Genomic DNA, 22,459 nt, shown 5'->3' on the forward strand with positions numbered 1-22,459 from the left:
CCCGGACCAGGGCACGAACCCGTGTCCCTTGCATTGGCAGGCGGACTCTCAACCACTGCGCCACCAGGGAAGACCCTATGTCCTCTTTTATATCTTCATGTTTATGTTTTTGCTGTTCATTGTAGTTATCACTTTCACCTCCCAAAAATTTTTTTTTAATTTTTTAATCTGTGTACTGGCTTATTTAAGTGATCTACTTTCCTATTATGTTTTTTAAAGTAATTTATTTATTTATCTATCTATTTATTTATTTATTTTTGGCTGTGTTGGGTCTTCATTGCTGTAGATGGGCTTTCTCTAGTTGCAGCAAGTGGGGGGTACTCTTCGTTGCGGTGTGTGGGCTTACTGCGGTGGCTTCTCTTGTTAAGAAGCATGGGCTCTAGGCACGTAGGCTTTGGTAGTTGTGGCATGCAGACTCTAGAGCACAGGCTCAGTAATTGTGGCACATGGGCTTAGTTGCTCTGCGGCATATGGGATCTTCCCGGACCAGGCTCGAACCCCTGTTCCCTGCATTGGCAAGCGGATTCTTTTTTTTTCTTTTCTTTTGACTTTAAATAACTGTATTTATTTTTCATGTTCTGACAACTTATATATAATGTGCCGTAACTGCATAAACATGTTTTAGAGGTAAGGTTTCTAAGTGGAAAAGAGCAAGTGTTTATATTCAATAAAATCACATGCCTCCAGGTACAGCATCTTACTTCTATGTGTAGTTGTTCACTGTTTGGGAACTAGTTGCTTGCCTCTGTATGAAGTGATTTAATCAGACTTTCCAGAGTGGCTTCAATGCCCAGCACGCCCAGTAGGGTTTGGAAGCTGAGAGGAGCAGTTTCTATGACTCCGTTCTTGTCCTGTTCCAGGGCTTGCAGCGGCACTTTGTTGAGAAGATCCAGCTTTGGCAAAACCTTCCCTTCTTCATCTATTTGTATCCTCCAAACAATTACTAGTTCAAACCCTGGTCTACTGGGGCTCCTGATACCCATGCAGCTGGACAAGGCCCCCTCTGAAAGGTGCACAGCCTCTGGGTACTTTTCCTTGAAACGTTTAAATGTGCGCTTACGATATTCACACCATTCCACAAAGAAGTGTAGGCTTTGGAAAAACATAAACAGATCTCTTCTTTCTTCTGCTCTAGACACAAATTCACTTAATTCTGAATATTCGGTGGGTTCCATTATTATGCTGAGGTCAGTAATAACAGAAGATAAACTCTCCTTATTCTGGATTTCCAGAAGCTGAAATTCAAGTTGAAACGTAATCATGTGGCAATTTCCTGATAATCTGTGTCTCTGCAGAACTTTCTTTATACTCTTTTCTGTCATCTCAGTGCTCATTAGGTCCTCTGTCTCCTTGGAGTAATGTCTTATACTGATGCCAGTAAGCGTACTTAGAAACTGAAGTTCTGATTCTAAATGTCCAAGATGACTTCTCAGATCTTTTGACAATTCCCATCCTTCAGAGTCTGCTTGGTATATTTCTTGAAATTATTTTTGAACTCGGGAGGTGTCTTCCCCAGGTGCCAGCGGCTCCACGCACGCCCGCCTCAAAGTGATCTCGGCTTCCAAAGCACGAGCCTCAGCCAGCTGAGAATCCATAGGGCCGCGCTGACAGGAAGCTGCCTACGGCAAGTGGATTCTTAACCACTGCGCCACCAGGGAAGGCTCCAATTGTGGAGTGTTTTTTTTTTTTTTTTTTTTTCCCTTTCCTATAGATTCTTGCTGCTGCTGCTGCTTTTTTCTTTTCTTTCTTTTTTTCCTTTTTTTTTTTTTTTTGCTTCTTTCTTATTTAGAGAAGACCTTTTAATATTTCTTTCAGGTTACAAGTTTAGTATTGCCGTATTCTTTTAGTTTTTGCTTGTCTGTGAAATTCTTTGACTCTCCTTCTATTCTAATGATAATCTTGCTGTGTAGAGTATCCTAGGTTGCAGGTTTTTCCCTTTTAGGACTTTGAATTTATCTTGCCACTCCCTTCTGGCCTGCAGCATTTCTGTAGAGAAATCAGCAGATAGCCTTATGGGGGTTCCCTTATAAAATCAGCTCTTTGTTTTTCTCTTGCTGCCTTTAGAATCCTCTCTTTTATCTTTAACTTTTGCCATTTTAATTATAATCTCCCTCACTTTTGAAGGATAGTTTTGCCGGGTATAGTATTTTGGGTTGACAGGTTTCTTTTCTTTGAGCACTTTGACTGTATTGGCCAACTGTCTTCTGGTCTCCAAAGTTTCTCATGAGAAATCTGCAAATAATCTAATTGCAGGTCCTGCGTATGTGATAATTTGCTTTTCTCTTACTGTTTTCAAAATGTTCTCTTTTTGTCTTCTGAAAGTTTGATTATAATGTTTTGATTTCGGTCTCTTTGAGTTCCTATTACTTGGAGTTTGGTGAGCTTGGATGTTTATGTTCATGTCTTTGATCAAATTTGGGAGGTTTTCAGACATTATTTCTTCATATATTCTTTGCTCACTCCCCTTTTTGTCCTCCAGACTCCCACAATGCTATGTTGGTCTACTTTTTGGTATCCTGTAGGCCTCATAGGCACTGGTCAGTTTTCTTCCATCTTTTTTCTTTCTGTTCCTCAGACTCACTAATTTCTATCAAGGTAACTGATTCTTCTGCTTGTTCAAATCTTCCTTTGAATCCTTTTAGTGAATTTTTCATTTCAGTTATTGTAGTTTCAGCTCCAAAAAAATTTTTTTGGTTTCTTTCTAGGGTTTCTATCTGTTTATTGGTATTTCCATTTTGTTCTTACATCGTTTTCTGAGTTTTCCACATCTTCCTTTAGTTCAGTCTTTGTGTAATATATTTGACATGAGATCTTTTTCAGGGATAACTTATGTTGATTTTTTTTTTCCTTTGAATGGATCATAATTTCTTGTTTCTTTGTATGCCATGTGGTTTTGTTGTTGTTGCTGAAACAACATTTGAATCTGGACATTTAAATCTAATAATGTGGTAACTCTGGAAATCAGATTCTCTCCCTTTCCAAATATTTACTGATTTTTGTTACTTTGTTGTTTTTGTTGTAAGCTGTTTCTCTTCCAAGGAGCATCCTGACATGTAAACTTAAGGTCTTTTCTAGGGTCTTTTCTAAACCTGTGCCTTTCTCTGAGCATGTGTATTTACTTTCTAATTGTCCCTGTATATGCAGTTAGTTTTGAATGTCCTTGTCTTTAATGTCTGGTTCCCAATAGAGGATAAAGAGAAAAATGGGGAGGGGGGAAGCAATCCAGTCTTTTAAGTCCCCTGGAAATCACTTCAGCAGAAATGGAGGGGCTTGCAACAGTAGGAGGAAGTACAGAGACCATGGATATCCCTTCTTTGTCTGCACCTCTGGGATCAGAGGAAGCACGTGATTGGAGCACAGATCCCCAGTATTTGGAGGACAAGGGCCCTTTTTGCCCACTCTGGCTCCCACAAGCTGTGTGCAAGCTGCTCCTGGAACATGTGCACAGCTGCCTGTTATAGGGTAGATGTGGGGAATGGGTAGCTGCTGCTACTGTGCTAGGAGCTGGAGTTGACCAAAATTAACTACAATTTATGGTCCAAGGCTTCCCCTGGAAATTGCAAGCCTCCAGTAGACTCCTGAGTTCCAAAATAGTTACATCAGACAGATTCCACCAGTGCATTTGTGGTCTAGGTAGGGAAAGAGATTCCTGGTGCTTCCTACTCCACCATCTTCCCAGAATTCTCTCTCTTGAGTTAATTGTTTTCCATATAGTAGGAGGGAGGGGTCCAGTTTCATTCTTCTATGTTGTGTCCAGTTGTTCCATCACCATTTGTTGAAAATACTGTTCTTTCCCCATTGAATTGCCACGCCACTTTTGTCAAAAATCATCTGACCACATATGGGAGGGTTTATTTCTGGGCTCTTTGTTCTGTTTTGTTGGTCATTGTGTCTGTTTTTTATGATGCCATTGCCAACAGTTTTGATTACTGTAGCTTTATAATAAGTTTTGAAGCCAGGAAGTGTGAGTCCTCCAACTTTGTTCTTTTTCAAGATTGTTTGGCTATTCTGGGTCTCTTGCATTTCCATGAATTTTAGGATGAGCTTGTCAATTTATGCAGTGTAGGCAGCTAGAATTTTGATAGGAGCTATATTAAATCTGTTGATCAATTTGTGTAGTATTGTCATCTTAACAATATTAAGTCTTCTGATCCATGAACACAGATGTCATCTAGGTCTTCTTTAATTTCTTTCAACAGTGTTTTGTAGTTTTCAGTATACAAATACTACACTTTTGTTAAATTTATTCCTAAGTATTTTCTTGTGTTTGATGCTATGGTCAGTGGGATTGTTCCTTTAATTTTATTTTCTGATTGCCCTTTGCTAACTTATAGGAAGATAACTTATTTTTATATGTTAATCTTGTATTCTGCAACCTTGAAACTCATTTACTGGCGCTAATAGTTTTTCTGTGGATTCTTTCAGATTTTCTGTGTACAAGATCGTATCATCTGCAAAAAGAGATAGTTTTCCTTCTTTCCAAATCCGGCTGCTTTTGTTTCTTTTTCTTTCCTAATTGCCCTTTCTAGAACTTCCAGTACAGTGTCAAGTAGACATGGTGAAAGCAGACATCTTTGTCTTGTTCCTGATCTTAGGAGAGAGCTTTCAGTCTTCCATCACTAAGTATTATGTTAGCTGTATTTTATAGATACTCGTTATCAGATTGATAGAATATCAGTACTTCTATTCTTCTTTAAAATATTTAAAATATTTTATTTTTGGTTGCATTGGGTCTTTGCTGCTGCAAGCAGGCTTTCTCTAGTTGCAGTGAGCGGGGGCTACTCTTCGTTGCCATGCACAGGCTTCTCATTTCAGTGGCTTCTCTCGTTGCAGAGCACAGGCTCTAGGCACACAGGCTTCAGTAGTTGTGGTGCACAGGCTCAGTAGTTGTGGTGCACAGGCTTAGTTGCTCCTCAGCATGTGGGATCTTCCCAGACCAGGGCTCGAACCCGTGTCCCCTGCATTGGCAGGCGGATTCTTAACCACTGCACCACCAGGGAAGCCCAGTACTTCTGTTCTTATTTTCTTGAGTGTTTTTATCATGAAAGAGTGTTGAATTTTGTCAAATTCTTCCTCTGTACGTTGAGGTGATCATTTGGCTTTTGTCCTCTGTTCTTGGGTGTGTTACATTGTTTGATTCATATGCTGAACCAACCTTGCATTCCTGGGATAAATCCCACTTAGTCATAGTGTATGATTCTTTATATGCTTCTGGATTCATTTTGCTAGGGTTTTGTTGCAGATTGTTGCATCTATATTCATAAGGAATATTGATCTGTAGTTTTCTTGTAATGTCTGTCTGGTTTTGGTATCAGGTAATACTGGCCTCATAGAATGAATTGGGAAGTGTTGCTTCCTCCTCCTCCTCCTCTTCTCCTTCTTTTTCCTTTTTTTGTTTTTTGTTTTTTTTTTTTTGAAGTTTGAAAAGCATTGGTTCATGATATATACTTTTTGTGTGTGTGTGGTACGCGGGCCTCTCACTGTTGTGGCCTCTCCCGTTGTGGGGCACAGGCTCCAGACGCACAGGCCCAGCAGCCATAGCTCACGGGCCCAGCCGCTCCACGGCATGTGGGATCTTCCCGGACCAGGACACGAACCCGTGTCCCCTGCATCGGCAGGCGGACTCTCAATCACTGCGCCACCAGGGAAGCCCCATGATGTACTTTTATTCAAGGAAAAATATCTGCTCACTTCAGGTGCCCAAGTGACCATTCAGAACCTTGAACCTTGACTTTAATGGGTGTTGACCTTGTGTTACTGATGAGCTTTTTCTGATTTTATCCCAGTGAGGATGGGAGGTTGCCAGACTCTTTCACAAGTATTAATCCCAGTAATTTCCAGTGTAATTCTGGTTGTTTGCCATCCTCAACAGTATTGTGAGAGCCTGTCTTCTGGAACCTGTCATCTTAAAGGAGTGCTTTATAGCTGGCTTTAGAGACAGTGAAAAAATTCAAAGATGATCTCTAAGAAGTTATTTTGGTAGCTTTTTATTTTATTGATGCTGTGCAGAGCAGACCTGAAAATACCTTTCTTTTTTTCTTGCTTTTCAACATTAGAAACAGCTATTTTAGCTATTTCTCAGGATCAATCTGTGGAAATATCTCATTGATTCCTTTGTCATCGAAAACTATACAATTTTATCACTCAAAGCCACAGTGAAAGCAAGAGGCATGGTCCTCAAACCACCACTGGGCATCTTTCTGAGCCCCCTTGTGATGCAGCCCTCTTCTCACCCACAGGTACCACGTACACAGACTTCTCGGCCGGAATCTCCAGGGATGACCAGCCCCTCCCCGCGCATCCAGATAATCTCCACTGATTCTGCGGTAGCCTCACCTCAGCGAATTCAGGTACCTGCACCAGTCCCACTTGGTTCCAGCCACCTGCCTGAGGGCAGACCTGCCTTCCCTGAATTGTTTCTGAAAACAAACCTGCCTAAGGGTTTCACTAAGGAGCTGTGCTTCTTAGGCATCAAGTATAGTACAATCTCATTTATTTTTTAAAAGATAAAAGAAGAAAGATTTTACATTTACTAAGCTGACTTACTTTTAATCTAAAAGTCTGAACTGTCACTTCAAACTATTGGAATGAAGTACCATTTATTACTTGTGTGCTTCAAAACTGAGAGGTAGTGTGTCTTAGTAGTTAAGAGTGTGGACCTCCACCTGAAGTCAAATCCAATGCCCCATTTTATAGCTTTTCTAATGTCTCACTTTCTTCATTTAGAAAATGTACATAATAGTAGTACTTACCTCATAAGGTTATTAGGAAGAATCAGTGAATATTGCTTGTAAAATGCTTGAAACGGTGCTTGGCATATAATAACGTTCAGTATATGTACTAATTACCTATAATAACTATTATTGCTAGTATTGTTGTTATTGTTAACTAATTGATGATATTCACTTACGGGAAGCTGAGTCTTCCCAGGGCTCTGAACCTGCCTCTTTCCCACTGAACAAAGAGAAGGTACATGTATCATGATCAACAAGCAAGAAGAAGGGAAAATTATTGATGATACACGTACATTAAAGATTCATATACACTACCAAACGTAAAATAAATAGCTAGTGGGAAGCAGCCGCATAGCACAGGGAGATCAGCTCGGTGCTTTGTGACCAGCTAGAGGGGTGGGATAGGGAGGGTGGGAGGGAGACGCAAGAGGGAGGGGATATGGGGATATACGTATATGTATAACTGATTCACTTTGTTATAAAGCAGAAACTAACACACCAATGTAAAACAATTATACTCCAATAAAGATGTAAAAAAAAAAAGATTTATAGTTATCTCAAAAGGCCAAACCAAAACACATGAACAGAAATGAATGGCAGAAGAAACTCTAGTTATATAACGTAAGTTTGAGAGAATACCAGGTGGACAGGTATTTGAGTGAATAAGTAAAAGATTGCTTTCATTTACAGTTTCTTTATTTTAAAACTCACTATAAGTGAGTAGTATGCTGTAATAACTAGATGACTTCCATAGTGTTCACCCATTCTTAAAAGTGATTTTATGGATTATTATAAACTAAGCATAGAAGAGTTCTAATAAGTAAAGTGAAATGAGTTGTTAAAAATTATATTTCCATCATGTCTGCATTACATAATATTTTATCATAACTACCAAAGTTCATACACTTCTTTTAACTTCACACCAAGTAGGAAACACATATCTGAATGTCTAGAAATTCAGAAGTAATTGGTCCAGGGCTTCCCTGGTGGCGCAGTGGTTGAGAATCTGCCCGCCAATGCAGGGGACACGGGTTCGAGCCCTGGTCTGGGAAGATCCCACATGCCGCGGAGCAACTAGGCCCGTGAGCCACAATTACTGAGCCTGCGCGTCTGGAGCCTGTGCTCTGCAACAAGAGAGGCCGTGATAGTGAGAGGCCCCGCGCACTGCAATGAAGAGTGGCCCCCACTTGCCACAACTAGAGAAAGCCCTCGCACAGACACGAAGACCCAACACAGCCGTAAATAAATAAATAAATAAAATTAAAAAAAAAAAAAAGTAATTGGTCCAATGTTAATGAGATTTTACTGTTCCTCAGAATTAGAAACTTTATATAGCTAAGTTATTTTTTTCTCTTTTGCTTTGTTCTTATTTGCTGATTGTGACTTGAAAATGAGTCCTTTATAGTTTTATGTAGCAGGTGTTAGGATCCTGCCTACATAACTCTTCTAACTCTAGCTAGGAACTAACTTTGTACATTTAACCATGGATGTTATATTATGGTTTCACAACCATCTGAGGGCAGATGAGAGCATAGAAAGTTCTTCCAGAAAACTCCATCGGTAGCTAGTTTGTGTTTCAAGAGAGGGTATACAGCCCCCTGTATTTGTATAAGAAGGATCTTTCTGTTTTCTTGAGGGGTATTCAGGCACCCCATTCCGTACACTGGGGCTGTTCCCATGCCCTGGTGCTTGGCCCATGGTTCCACCACTGTCCTGGCTAAAATGCAGTAAGTTTCTTGAGCAGCAGTCTTGTAGAATAGATCTTTGGTGTTGAGCTTTCAGTTTCTCTAGGGAAGATAACCCATTAGCATGAGTTTTATGTAAAGTAAGTATAGTTGAAAATCTTTTCATTGTGCACTGTCAATAAAATTAGACATACCTCAGGACTTCCCTGGCGGTCCAATGGTTAAGACTCCATGCTTCCACTGCAGGGGACACGAGTTCGATCCTTGGTTGGGGAACTAAGATCCCACATGCTGTGCTGTGGGGCAAAAAAAAGAAAAAAAAGGGACCTACCTTGGTGCAACAGAACTGACTGTTGAAGGTTTGGTTTTTTAAAGAAAAGTTATTGGTCATAGGTTGGTTTCTGGGTTCTTGATGTTGGTGCTGATGGCTTTGATGAAGTTTTCATTTCTAGCCCTGACTTCAGTGATGGATCTCTGATCCCCTGAGGTGTGGGGAAAGAATACATTTTCTGATATTTTAATGAATAACAGTGCTCTGAACCCAAATAGTGGCTTGTGTGATAAGGTTGGGAGGGAAAGGTTATTCAGTAAGGATGGCAAGCTGTGCAACATTTAGGAGCTTTGGCTCTGAATGGAACAGATTTTAGGGTCAAATCTTGCTTCCACTCAGCACTGTGATCCTGGGAAACGTTTCTATAACATCTGTAACTGTAGAGTGACAGCAGTGATAGTACCTGTTTTATAGGGTTGTAAAAGGGTTAAGAGATGCTGCCTGTAAAGCTGTAGGAAGTAGACGTCAATAAGTGTGAGCATCTGTGTTATAATTCTTTAATGTTTTATTTTCGTATAAGTTCAAACTTAAGGAAAATAATACATATAAATCCTGTGTCCCCTTTACACGGATTCACCAATTGTTTGCTGTAACATTCTGAATGTATGTATAATGTGTTTTTTCTGAATCATTTGAGAATAAAGTGGAGACATCATGCCTCTTTGCCATGGATACTTCAGCATGTATTTTCTCTTACATAATTACAATACAGTTATCAAAATCAATAAATTTAATATTGAAACATGCCATTATCTAGTCCATAGTCCATATTCTAAAATTTCATCAGTTTTCCCAGTTAAATCCTTTATAACTATTTTTTCCCATTCCAGGATTTATTTTTATTGTTTTTAATAATGATAGCAAAAATTAAGGTGTCAGTCAACGCAGGCCCAACATATCTAGTTGTGCAGACCAACAGAGGGCTGATCTGATGATGGACTTGTGTTCATCAGTATCATGTCATCCTAATGGCTGCAAAAGGGCTTTGGGGCCAAGTGTGAAGGGTGGTGGTCCTCAGAGCAGGAGAGGTAGCCTTGTGACTGGGGTTGAGAGCTGTTGTTTTTTGGCGTACAGAGGTCTAGGGCAGAAACTATGGGAGGAAGGAGATGGAGATAAGAAAAGCTGTAGGAGAACACCTGCTTGTCTGAAAATGAGGCTTAGTCGGAGCCATGCCATCACAAAATCTAGCTTCTCAGTAAATTTCATGGGTTTTCATCATATGTAGTCTTTTTAGGCCATTGGTTTTCAAACTGTGTCCTCTACTGTTTCCCAGATTACACAAACATTACGTTCAAATTTCATTTTTTAGTCCAGCTTTCAAAGCAATTAAAGTAGATATAAAAAAAATACACTTGAACATGTCATATACCAAATTTGACATGCTGGAGGTCACTGGTGCACTCACTTGTAATCTTATGTTCATTTTCTTTGGGGCAGATCTTGGCTTAAACCTTCTTTTGCCATCTCCGTGGATTTTAAGGTTTTCCAGAGCTATTCCTCCACACTCCGCATTTCACATTTATGTTTTCGGGAGAGTGTAATTATACTCATTGTGTGACTGAAGGAAATGTTTAAATTTGAGCTTATAAAATACATTTATATAATACAGTGCTTTTTTATCTACTTTATTTTTTGAGGTTTCACATGTTACTAGAAAAGACTTCTGCTGTTTATATGTTTTTTTAAAGTTTGAAATCCTTATTACATTCCCCAGGGGACTGCATCTTGGGCTCTTGTAGCATCCTCCTTCCCTAGGTCTCTCTTCCACCAGCTCTTTATTTCTGCACATCCTTCTTGAGCAGCCAGTACCTGTTCTTTGTCCTTTCTCCATCCACAACCATCTGATATTTCCTTTCTTGCTCTAATATTCTAGTGGCCCCTCTCAGGTACTCATAGGAGTTGTCTGTTTGTATGTGCTGACTGGGTAGTAGTTGCACACTGTAACAAAGTTACACCATACAGAGTAAAAGACAAGTCTCCCTCCCTCCCTCTTCGTGGAGTCACTTACGTCTCTCCCAAGAAAAGCCACTGTTACCATATTGCATATTCATTCTTCGAGAGATGGGCTCTGCATCTACACCTGCAAGCATACATGTGAACAATACAGCATATTGTTACACTCCTGTCCACCTTCTGCCCACACTGCTTTGCACTTCACTCTCTTTTGGAGGTATTTCCCTGTGGTACAAATAAGCTGCCTCTTTCTCTTGAGTGGCGGTTTGATATCCCATTTTTTGGATGCTGCAATAAATAACCTTTACCTGCTTAATTTAGGACATGTGAGAGTATTTCTGTGGGATCAGTTCCTCAAAGTAGGATTGCTGGAAGAGTGTGTCATGTGTAGTTTTTTTGGATTGTTTTATTGTTTTTTAAGAAGGAATGTTATCTTCTATTTAGTTAGTTAGTTTTGGCTGTGTTGGGTCTTCGTTGTTGCATGGGCCCCCTCTAGCCGCAGCGAGCAGGGGCCACTCCTCACCGCGGTGTGTGGGCCTCTCATCGCGGTGGCCTCTTGTTGCGGAGCACGGGCTCTAGGCGCGCCGGCTCAGTAGTTGTGGCTCACGGACTCTAGAGCGCAGGCTCAGTAGTTGTGATGCACGGGCTCAGCTGCTCCACGGCATGTGATATCTTCCCAGAAGAGGGATCAAACCCGTGTCCCCTGCATTGGCAGGCGGACTCAGAACAACTGCGCCACCAGGGAAGTCCCTTATGTGTAGTTTTTTTTTTTTTTTGCGGTACGCGGGCCTCTCACTGTTGTGGCCTCTCCCGTTGCGGAGCACAGGCTCCGGACGCACAGGCTCAGCGGCCATGGCTCACGGGCCTAGCCGCTCTGCAGCACGTGGGATCTTCCCGGACTGGGGCACAAACCTGTGTCCCCTGCATCGGCAGGCGGACCCCCAACCACTGCACCACCAGGGAGGCCCCCTTATGTGTAGTTTTGACAGTAGTTGCCAGACTGCCTTCCAAAGAGGTTCCACCAACTTACACTCCCACCAGCCTGGTATGAGAGTGCCCGTTTCCTTACACACCAAGCTATATATTTTGATATATATATGTGTGTTTGATACATGTCTTTGTGGCCCAGAATGTGGTCTGTCTTAGTGAATGTTCCACGCAGGCTTGAGAAGAATGTATATTCTACTGTTGCTAGATGGATGACTTTATACATGTCAGTTATATCAAGGGGGTTGATAGTGCTCCTCAGGTCAACTATATCCTTATTGATTTTCTGCCTGCTTGATCTGTCAGTCGCTGACAGAGGAGTGATGATAACTCCAACTATAATGGTTGATTACTCTATTTCTTTTCAGCAGTCCTATCAGTTTTGTTTTGTTTTTTAAATTTTATTTATTTATTTATGGCTGGGTCTTCTTTGCTGCGCACGGGCTTTCTCTAGTTGCAGTGAGCGGGGGCTACTCTTCATTGTGGTGCGCAGGCTTCTCATTGTGGTGGCTTCTCCTGTTGCGGAGCACAGGCTCTAGGCGCACAGACTTCAGTAGTTGTGGTGCACGGGCTTAGTTGCTTTGTGGCATGTGGGATCTTCCTGAACCAGGGCTCGAGCTTGTGTCCCCTGCATTGGCAGGCAGATTCTTAACCACTGCGCCACCAGGGAATCCCCTTAAAGGTCTTTTGGCCATTCACTTGGAAGTGATGATGTGCTGGGACTCGTGTCCAGCCTGTGGCTCTCTGGTCTTGCATTCACTGGGCCCTCAGCCTGCAACCCACTCTGTCACATCTCTGCACGGCTTCCTCTCTTGCCTCATTTGGGTCTTTGTCCACTGTCACTCCCTCAGAGAGGTCTTTCCTCTTGAAGCTGCTCCCCTGCCTCCTTCCCCATGTCGTGTTTTGTCCATTACCCTGCTTTTTTGTTTCCTCTGTGGCACTTGGGCGCTGACTGAACTCTTCACGGCAGGGTGCACAGTCTGTCTTTCCTCTAGCAGGCGAGCTCCCCGCCGTGTTCACACTTGCATCTCTAGTACCGAGAATAGTGCTGGTCACCTAGTGGGTGCCCAGTAAACACGTGTTAAGTAATTGACTCTTTCCTTGCTTGTGTCATTTTCTTTTGAACCTACCAGCATCGTTGGATTTTCTGTATTGGACTGTTCGCAAAGCTGTAGGACTCTGTGTGAGTTTGCTGTCTGAACCTTGGGATGCCATGACCCAAAGCAGTTCTATCAAGAGGTGTTGCAGATTCCAGACATGTCCATAAATGTTCTGTAGGGAGCTGGGGTCCAACCAGAGACACAGTATGTCTCCCTTTCCCAAGGGCCAGCGCACGCACCCCAAGAGTCCTGTCTGCAGTGAGGGCCTGCTGGGGTCCTCAGAGAAAAGGTGGCCCCATGCTCCAAGTTGGGCACTTGGTCTGGAAGAGAGACAGGAACGGGATAGAACAGCTTCAAAGAACTTCACGACCAGGAATAAGAGAAGTCGCTCTTACGTAGCAGCTATCTTAATTGTGACTGATGCACTTAGGCAGGGATGCAGGGAAGAGGTGAGCTATGGCAGTGGGCCTCATGACTGGTGGCCGTCCCTGGAGAAATGAGGATCAGGGCTTCTCCGGAGTCAGCGCCCACTGCCTCCAGGGCTTCCACAGTCTTTTATTCACATCTTCTCTCCATGTGCCAGGCCCTGTGCTGGCCCTGGGGATGCAGCCCTGAAACAGGTGTTATCTCTATGCTTAGAGACCTCAGAGTCAAGAGGTGGGAGAAGTTGGATGTGTGTCCGCAAGGGGCTCCCTGCATTCTGTCACTCCAAGGCAGGATTATTTATAGGATCTTCCCTTCAGAAATAGCCCTTTAAAGCAGCCATTCTCAGGTTTGGGGGTTTCAAAAAGTTAGGGTAGGGAATTCCCTGGTGGTCCAGTGGTTAGGGCTCCACGCTTCCACTGCAGTGGGCCTGGATTCAGTCCCTGGTCAGGGTACTAAGATCCCGCATGCCGTGCAGTGTGGCCCCCCCCCCCCGCAAAAAAAGTTAGGGTTGCCCACATTTCTTATTATGCCTAGGACAAGGATTTTTTTTTCTTTTTTTTTTTAGTTAAACCTATCATCTACTATTTATTACTGTCTTCATTTCATAACAGAAAGGGCCTTTCTTTGTCCAGTTTTATTGAACTGTAATTGATATGCAGCACTAAGTTTCAGGTGTAGAACATAATAACTTGATTTACATATATTGTGAAATGATTGCCACAAGTTTAGTTAACATTCACCATCTCATATACATGTAGAAAAAATAAAAAGGAAAAAAGTGTTTTTTTCATCGTGATGAGAACTCTAAGGATTTACTCTCCGGACAACTTCAAGTTGACCACCTTCATACAGTTTCCCTTCCCTCCACTTCCAAAGGGCATTTTAATTCTAAAAGTAGGAGGGATGATATCATCCTAGAATAAAATGAGCTGTATGAAAACCAGTTTCTGAAAAGCTCCCTGTTGTTTTCTCTTTCCCATTTCACCGGCACTGGTGAAACTGTCCTGGACCAGCACTGACTCCGGGCCGGCGTTGGCAGCCACTGCACATGCTCCGTGAGAGCAGCCTCCGTGTTGTGTCTTGTAGATTGTGACAGACCAGCAGACAGGACAGAAGATCCAGATAGTCACCGCAGTGGACGCCTCCGGTTCCCCCAAGCAGCAGTTCATCCTGACCAGCCCAGATGGAGCTGGAACTGGGAAGGTGATCCTGGCTTCCCCGGAGACCTCCAGTGCCAAGCAGCTCATATTCACCACCTCGGACAACCTCGTCCCTGGCAGGATCCAAGTAAGACCTGTTGACAAGTGTTTGTTTCAGCACTTCTGCTACTGCACTTGTTCTTGACTCTTACCTCTACCATGGAGGCCAAATCCATCTCTAGTAGGTCCTTTGGGGACCTCAGACATGGTGGGTTGCTGCCTCGGCTAAAGTAAAAAAACAGCAAATGAGTGGCAAGGCCCAGAAGGCAGCCGCTGCAGTGCTCAGATGGAATGGAATTTGAGCCAGCAAATCAGCGGCCCCACAGGAGACTGACCTGAGCAGTTGGCATGAGCCACTGGAGAATTGTTCTCAACCAAGGCCACGTGGTGGCAGCCCTTGGCCTGTGATGCTTTAGGGGCACTACCAAGGGCTGACCACAGTCAGATGAGGACCGACTTGTTCTAACTCTTACTTCGGACTGGCCCAGCTCTTTATTCTGATCTTGTTCCTGCTGCCTGTGGGCCCCTCCGTTCTGCACTGGTTCTCCCTCCTCTGGCAGGCGGGATGGGCTTGGGGCAGGTACAGGAAGGAGGAGAGCAAGGGCTGGAAGAAGAGCAGGGTTATTGGGAAGCATTGAACTTCCAAGTCCAACACTCAGAGAAGCAGGGACTCAAGACCAGTGTCCCATGGTGGCCAAGCATGGAGCATGTTTAGTCCAGGTCAGGGTGCAATCCATGGCCTTGTTTGGTTCTGGTTTTTAAGTTTTTAAAAAATTTGTGGTAACATATAAAATTTACTATCTTAATAGTTTTTAGGTGTCCAGTTCAGGGGCATTAAGGACATGCACACTGTTGTGCAGCCATCACCACCACCCATCCCCAGAACTCTTCATCAGCCATCACCACCACCCATCCCCAGAACTCTTCATCTTCCCAAACTGAAACTCTGTCCCCTCTGAACAACTCCCGTTCCCCACCCCTCAGCCCCTGGCTACCACTATTCCACTTCCTATGGGTCTGACTACTATAGGGACCTCACATAAGTTGAATCCTGTAATATTTGTCCTTTTGTGACTGGCTAATTTCACTGAGCAGAATGTCCTCAAGGTTCATCTGTGTTTTGTCTTATTATGTGTCAGAATTTCCTTCGTTTTAAAGGCTGAATAATATTCCACTGTATGTATAGACCACAATTGGTTTTTCCATTCATCTGTCAGTGGACACTTAGGTTGCTTTGACCTTTACTGTGAATAATGCTGCTAAGAATCCATGTGTTTTGCAGGGAGATTTCTACTATGGAGAAAATTCAGGAAGGAAAGGGTTTTTTTTCCTTCCACTGAAGCTGGGTTCAGGACACCAATATGTTCAGCTTCCAGAGCTGTACTTCTGAGACACCTCATAATGCCATTAGTAAATACTTCTTCATCCTTCCTTTCCTAGTGTACATCTGATCCTCTGGAATCAGAGTTCCTCCCTGCTTGCTTCGACTCCTTGTTTTTGAAAGGATGGCTGGTGATTCTGTTGCATGTCTTATAAGAGGTCATTGCACATAATGATTTCTATATATATTCTCACTGTACATAAATCATTTTAAGGCTCATTGTTAGTACATGATTTAATAACAGCTATTTTTCACTTTTTCATGTTGAAGCCAGTTACATTACTCTTCCAAGTGAGCAGCACTGTGGGTCACCTAGAAAGTCACCTACAAATGAAGGAGAAATAACAGGTTTCAGAGGCCACCTATCCTAGTCCCTCCACTCCCAGCTGCCTCACGAGAGAGCTAGTTATTTAGTCAATAAAGCTTAATTATTTTTCTGCCAAGTAAACCTCTCTGTGTACTTTCAAGCTGTTTCATGAGAATAGAGAAGCAACCAAGAAGACCTTGAGTATCTTCATGTTGGAGCATCTGCCGTGAGTCCCCACACGGCCCCTAGTCCTAGGTGGTTGGGGTGGCCAGATAGGAGGGTAGGTCCCTGAAAACCAGTGTCTGACCCTGGACAAGCCCACTGCCACCCACCACCACTGAAGGGGCTTGGTCCAGATGAGCGGCCATGCCATTCCTGGTGGCAGATTCAGTTGTCACGTGGCATTTTCCCAGTTCTGCCCAGAGTTCTTAGAAACCCGAGATTAGGAATTCACAGTTGAACATGACTTTGCTTAGTGCTTTGTTTTTTCATCAGCACCCTGCTTATTTCCTGATTCTTCTTAGATCGTCACGGACTCTGCTTCTGTGGAGCGTCTTCTGGGGAAGGCCGACGTCCAGCGGCCCCAGGTGGTAGAGTACTGTGTGGTGTGTGGCGACAAAGCCTCAGGTGAGTAACCAAAGGCCATGCTGGGTGCACATCAGGGCCAACATCATGCACCAAATCTGGGACGGGGGAGGCTTGTAGGTTTCAAAACATGAACTCCACTCTCCTTATTGGGGTGGTGATGTAAATAAGCAAATCAGTTTGTCAGATTATAAGAATCAAAAGGAAAAATCAAGAAACTATTTCTGTGATTTGTAAATCTTGGTTGGGTGTCAATTATTTTTGTACTAGTAAGAAAGAAATTGGGACTTCCCTGGTGGTCCAGTAGTTAAGACTCAACGCTTCTACTGTAGGGGGTGAGGGTTCAGTCCCTGGTTGGGGAACCAAGATCCCACATGCCATGCACCTGCCCCCTCCCCCCCCAAAAAGAGCAATCATTTAATTAGTCTGGTTAATATCTGCTCAGTTCTTTGCTGTTTCACAAGATGTGTTTGTTGTCTATCCCTCCCTCGTCCTAACTGTAGCTGCCTCTGTCATGCCCTCACTATAACCCAGTGTGATAAACAGGAGGGGGCATGTGATTCTGGCTGGAGTCCCAGGGTCAGGAAAGGCCTGAAGTCACACTGGTGACCTTGATGGTTGAGTGTGTGCTGTCAGGTAAAGCAGAAGGGTGTTCCAGCTGGCGGGACCAGGGCCTGGAGAGTTTAACATCCATACCTACCATGTCTCTGGGGAAGCACTCCTGAGCTTCCATGGTTAGGAGGTGGGTACAAGGAGACTAAAGAAGATGTCTGGCCCAAAAGCTCAGACTTCAGCCTGCTAACAGTGGGAGCCATAGAGGGTAAGTGATGCTAGGGACACTGACCTGAGTCCTGAGATGACCACTTGGTTCTGCTTTATTCTTTGGTCACTACATTCATAGGAACTTTGGATACTTTGTGGTCGTGGTTTAAAAAAAAAAAAAAAAGGAGCCAAGCCTCTTAAGAGGAAGACAACCCCAGGCAAGCACCAGCTGAAGGCCGGAAGCTCCAGCCCCGCCCGCTCATGCCTCAGGTGCTGTGCTCTCGCCCCTTCTCTGAAGCCCTCATCTGCCCCACAGGCAGGGGCCAGCTCTGCCTCTGTCCTCATCACCCTTTTGTTCAGATCTCTGGGCACTGTATGTGTTCTTTTCTAGTTGCTTCCTTACAGGCCTGTCTTCCCCTCCAGAATGTGCTCTTTTTTTAAGAGCAGGAACCATGTCTGACCCCTTCATCTCTATATCCCCATCTTGTTGCTCAGCAAGAAGAGACATTCTGCAAACTTTCAAACAAGTGAATGAAGCATGAGCATAGCAGAGGCCACAGAATCTGCTTGGCTTTCCCTTCTGGGCTTAAAGCTCATGACAGGCTTGCAGTGCCATTGTCTCCAGATATTAGAGATCACTCTAAGGCCTAGAGAACCCAAGGAAATCCACTGCAAGGAAGGAAAAATGATGTCCACAGAGTCATTTCAGCATGACTCTTCTTAAAGGCACACAGTTGAGACCCTCTAAGTGCAGAGTTGGAGAACGGCTCCATGCGCCAAAGCTTAGGGCCATGGGTTGCTCTGCAGCTGCCGTCCACAATGACCTTGTGAACTCGGACCCTGCAGTGTAGTTACGACCCTGGGTTACCTGAGACCAAACCAGGAGAGCATATGCGAGGGCGGTCCCAGCTGGGAATGTGAGGAAGGGTAAACTCATGTGTGGCTCTTTTTATTTTTATTATTTATTTATTTATTTATTTTGCGGTATGCGGGCCTCTTACTGTTGTGGCCTCTCCCGTTGCGGAGCACAGGCTCCGGACGCGCAGGCTCAGCGGCCATGGCTCTCGAGCCCAGCCGCTCCGCGGCATGTGGGAATGTGGAATCTTCCCGTACGGGGACACGAACCCGCGTCCCCTGCATCGGCAGGCGGACTCTCAACCACTGCGCCACCAGGGAAGCCCACGGCTCTTTTTAATGTGGGAGGGAATTAGAACTTAGAGACCCCCCCAAAGTAAACAAGCTTAGAAAAAAGAACTGGCGGCCTTCCTTTGGCCTGGGCTCACACAGTCATGCTCCCCACCCTGGGTCAGTCTGGGGCCCAGGACGTGATACACACAGAGGGAGTAAATGCAGGATGAGACCCTTTGGGCCAACAAAACACGAGCTTGTGTTTGCTCTTTGACACTCTTGACGGGACAGGGGAGCTGAGGGCCTTCACCAGGCAGGTCTGCAGAGCCGTGCCCGGTGAGTACAACAGACGGTGCAGCCCAGCCATCATCCACGAGCTACTGCTGTGCACTCGGAGCATTGAGGTCATGCCATTTACCAGCGGCCGCATAACCTGTCTGAGCTTCCATTTGTCCATCATGACCTCACAGGGCTACTTTAAAGATGGTAGAAAAATGTGAAGGCCCTGGGTGCCGTGCTCAGTGCTCAGGCCTGTGGTTGGCCCGTGGTTGCTGGCATCTGACCCTGCACACCAGTCCCCGATAGACTTACCTTTCTCTTTCAGGCCGTCACTATGGGGCTGTCAGTTGTGAAGGTTGCAAAGGTTTCTTCAAAAGGAGCGTAAGGAAAAATTTGACCTACAGCTGCCGGAGCAATCAAGACTGCATCATCAATAAACACCACCGAAACCGCTGTCAGTTTTGCCGGCTGAAAAAATGCTTAGAGATGGGCATGAAGATGGAATGTGAGTAACTATTAAAAAACCACATGAGTTAATAAGGAGGGGCGAAAGTGAGGTTTCCATGCCTGGCCAACAGTATCTGTTGAGGCTTCATTTTGGTTCACCTTCAGGGTCAGCTCAGTGATGCGGTGCTGATACCACTAGGGTTGGTTGGTTTCCACAGTGGAAACCTAGTCCAGATAATTTGGGAGGCAGCATGTGGAGTGGGATCAACACAGGCTTTGGGGTAAAGCTGATACCACGTCAGCTCCAGCCCTGCCCCCAGGAGCCGGGAGGCCTTGGGAAGTCATGTGGCCTCTGAGCCACAGGTCCCCATCCATGAAATAGCACCCTTGCCTTCCTTACATGATGCGTCTGGGGTCCTCTTTTCTTTCTTCTGCAAAGGTCTGTTTTCTTCATTTGTTTCTGGCATGTTTTCTTGCTCTTGTACCAGATGATGAAGGAAGAGGTCACTGGTGTCACGTAAAATTGAGCCCCACTGACAGCAGAAGCTGTCCAGCTCGAGTTGGGCATTAGGATGCTTCCTTTTCCACGTGGGGCATGGGCAGATCTCTGTTAAGGGCCCACCTGAGTGGGTGTTTCTCCTCCTGGAGAGAGTCCTGTGAGCAGCAGGAAGTGACAGAATGATACCCACACAAACGCCACTCGGTCCTTTCTCGGCCATGGCACCCGCCATCTTGAGCTCCTTTAGATTTGACAACACTTGGGCTTTGAGCCTTTCTCTCCTTTGGCTGCGAAGTCCACTGTGGAAGTTGAGCCAGGCGTGTCTAGCACTGAGCTTATCCTTACAGCAGTGGGCTTAGTCAAGAGGACTCCTACCTCTCCCGTGAAGGATGTGGTTTTTAAACGTGGGTATTTCTGTTGTGATTTAAGCTGTGCAGAGTGAACGGAAGCCCTTTGATGTGCAGCGGGAGAAACCAAGCAATTGTGCTGCTTCAACGGAGAAAATCTATATCCGGAAGGACCTGAGAAGTCCTCTGATAGCCACACCAACATTTGTGGCAGATAAAGATGGAGCAAGGTCAGTCCCTGTGTTGACAAAGGGCGACACTGTAATCAGCCTTTGGAGCTGATTAGGGGAAGCACAGATATTCCTTGAAAGGGGGGCTTATGTGGCTCCCCACCTGAGGGCCACAGCCTTGAGTCTTATCTTGCCTTATCCCACCCTTTTTGGAGCCACTCTAGTCACACCTCTGTCCAGGCCTGAGGATGGTTGATTCAGGATGGGGTCAGAATTTCTCCTATCCCAGGTGCTGGGATTATGTGCTGTAGTTCAGGCATCATTCTTGCAGGAAAACAGTTGTTCCATGATTCAGGATTGGGGCTTTTTTGCAGTAGAGATAAAAGGCCTAAGATCCAGATGGTCTAGATGGTGCCACAAGTCAATTTATATGTTTTTTTTTTCATGTAATCTATCAAAGGAACAGAAAGAGGGAAACAAGAAATCCAAAATGTATCATGGCAAGCGCTAGAGTTGGGAATGCCCTGGTGATACTCTGAGATCAGGTTAGCATTACTGGCACAGCAGTGGACGTGGAAGCCCAGGGGGATGTGCGGTCTGTGTCATCCTGTCTCAGGCTGCAGACCCGGCTCTGCACATCTCATTGTAGAGAGAAGGGGGTTGGTGAGTCACTCAGTGGCTGAGTCTAGTTAGCTTTTCTATTGCTCAGCCTTGCAGATGTGGATGGGACAGGTAAACGCAGCCTGATCACACTGTGCATTAAATGTTGGAAGCTACTCTGGGTTTCTTTATGTCTTAAATAGACAAACAGGTCTTCTTGATCCAGGGATGCTTGTGAACATCCAGCAGCCTTTGATACGTGAGGATGGTACGGTTCTCCTGGCCACAGATTCCAAGGTGATGTTCTCTCCTCATGCCTTCTCCACTTTTATGTCTCAGTGCAGGCCGCTTCTCTGAATGTATGCACTCACCACCTTCTTGGCCTTCAGACTACGTTGAGGCCATGGCCTTCTGCATCTCCATTTACTTCTGATACAGCCGTGCTGTGATTTGTTTCAGGGATGCCAATGGCTTTTTGGCAACTCAGAGCTGGCTGGTCATGGTCACTTAACATGTCAGGGTCTGGAGTTCAATTTGGTGAAAATTCTGTGGTTCACTTCTAAGATTTTCCCCCCTAGGGATGCACATTGGCAAACTACGGGCAGGAAGAGCTCCTTATCCTAAGATAGCCTTTTGCAGGAGTCCCTGGTTCCTTTTTATTAGATGACCTGCAGGTCCCTAGTTCCTTTTTATTAGATGACCTGCAGGAAGAAGTCCAGCCAGGATTCTGGCAGCTCCAACCCGGACAGAGCAAGTCAGTTACAGGGAATCCAACTTGCAGACAGAGATGTTTGTCACCCCAAGAAAGGCAGCTGGCTGCCTCCCGTGGAGATACCTGAGGAGAGGCAGTTTTATCCAGGCAAGGGAGCCCATCGCTTCTCTCACCTTATTGTCCCTGATGTAACTCGAGCAACGATGAAGCGGCGGCAGCCCCACTGAGCCCCAAAGTCTCTGCTCTGGAAGGAGCAGCCTAGAACAGCACTGGCATTGCTGCTGCCCTCAGAGCCAGAGCTGGGCCTGCAGGCTCCCCTCTCGTCTGCTCTCACGCGCATGTGGCGCGTTAAGGAACGTCCTCTTCTGGGAAAGGAAAGGCAAAAATGAGAGCCGGTGGACAGCTGCCCTCCACCCATCGGTCCCTGGCTGGGCTTTGAGCCTGTTGTCCTCGGGCGGTGGTGACGAATCATGCCTGGCTCGTTGCCTTAACCCGGCAGACGTGCAGGACAGTGACTGACCACCTGGTGGGGTGGACACACCATAAGCCTGAAAGTAAGGCCCGAGTACCCTGAACTCCTGATGGCAGGGGGTTGCGCAGCCCCTGTCCCGTGTGCCACCCGCACAGAGGCTGGTACAGAGCCGGCCACCCTGTGCCCTCCCATCCCCACCCCAGCACCCACCAGGCAGGGGTGTTGGGAAACCTGAGTAAGTTAATGTGGTAAAGCATGCAGTGCCCACTCCGTAAACGCTAACTGCTAGGACTTGTTGTGGTCGCTGCATCCAGAAGGAGCACAAAGCTGTGCGGTGGTGAGTGAGGTGTAGTGA

General features: G+C 45.1%; 2 protein-coding genes across 4 annotated transcripts in view; one reads left to right on the forward strand and one right to left on the reverse strand.

The window, feature by feature from the left end:
- The window catches only part of NR2C2 (nuclear receptor subfamily 2 group C member 2), a 92,181-nt gene that overhangs the window by 52,472 nt on the left and 17,250 nt on the right, over positions 1-22,459 (forward strand). For all 3 annotated transcript variants that reach the window (XM_082639179.1, XM_082639177.1, XM_082639178.1), the window contains 6 exons: positions 6,240-6,350; positions 14,303-14,503; positions 16,628-16,730; positions 19,183-19,362; positions 20,233-20,380; positions 21,124-21,217. In XM_082639179.1, coding sequence (XP_082495305.1) covers positions 6,279-6,350; positions 14,303-14,503; positions 16,628-16,730; positions 19,183-19,362; positions 20,233-20,380; positions 21,124-21,217 — 798 coding nt within the window. In that variant the 5' untranslated portion in view covers positions 6,240-6,278. The remainder of the gene's footprint in view (positions 1-6,239; positions 6,351-14,302; positions 14,504-16,627; positions 16,731-19,182; positions 19,363-20,232; positions 20,381-21,123; positions 21,218-22,459) is intronic.
- Positions 180-1,509, reverse strand: LOC309813081 (centromere protein P-like). Its single transcript, XM_082637678.1, has one exon. The coding sequence runs from the start codon at positions 1,332-1,334 to the stop codon at positions 732-734; it is 603 nt and encodes a 200-aa protein (XP_082493804.1). The 5' UTR covers positions 1,335-1,509; the 3' UTR covers positions 180-731.

The sequence above is a fragment of the Mesoplodon mirus genome, assembly GCF_964341445.2.
Source record: "Mesoplodon mirus genome assembly, chromosome: 12".
NCBI lineage: Eukaryota > Metazoa > Chordata > Mammalia > Artiodactyla > Ziphiidae > Mesoplodon > Mesoplodon mirus.

What these genes read in the sequence shown, in the direction of transcription:
- LOC309813081 (XM_082637678.1), bottom strand. Translation starts at nt 1,334, where the DNA reads ATGAGCACTGAGATGACAGAAAAGAGTATAAAGAAAGTTCTGCAGAGA.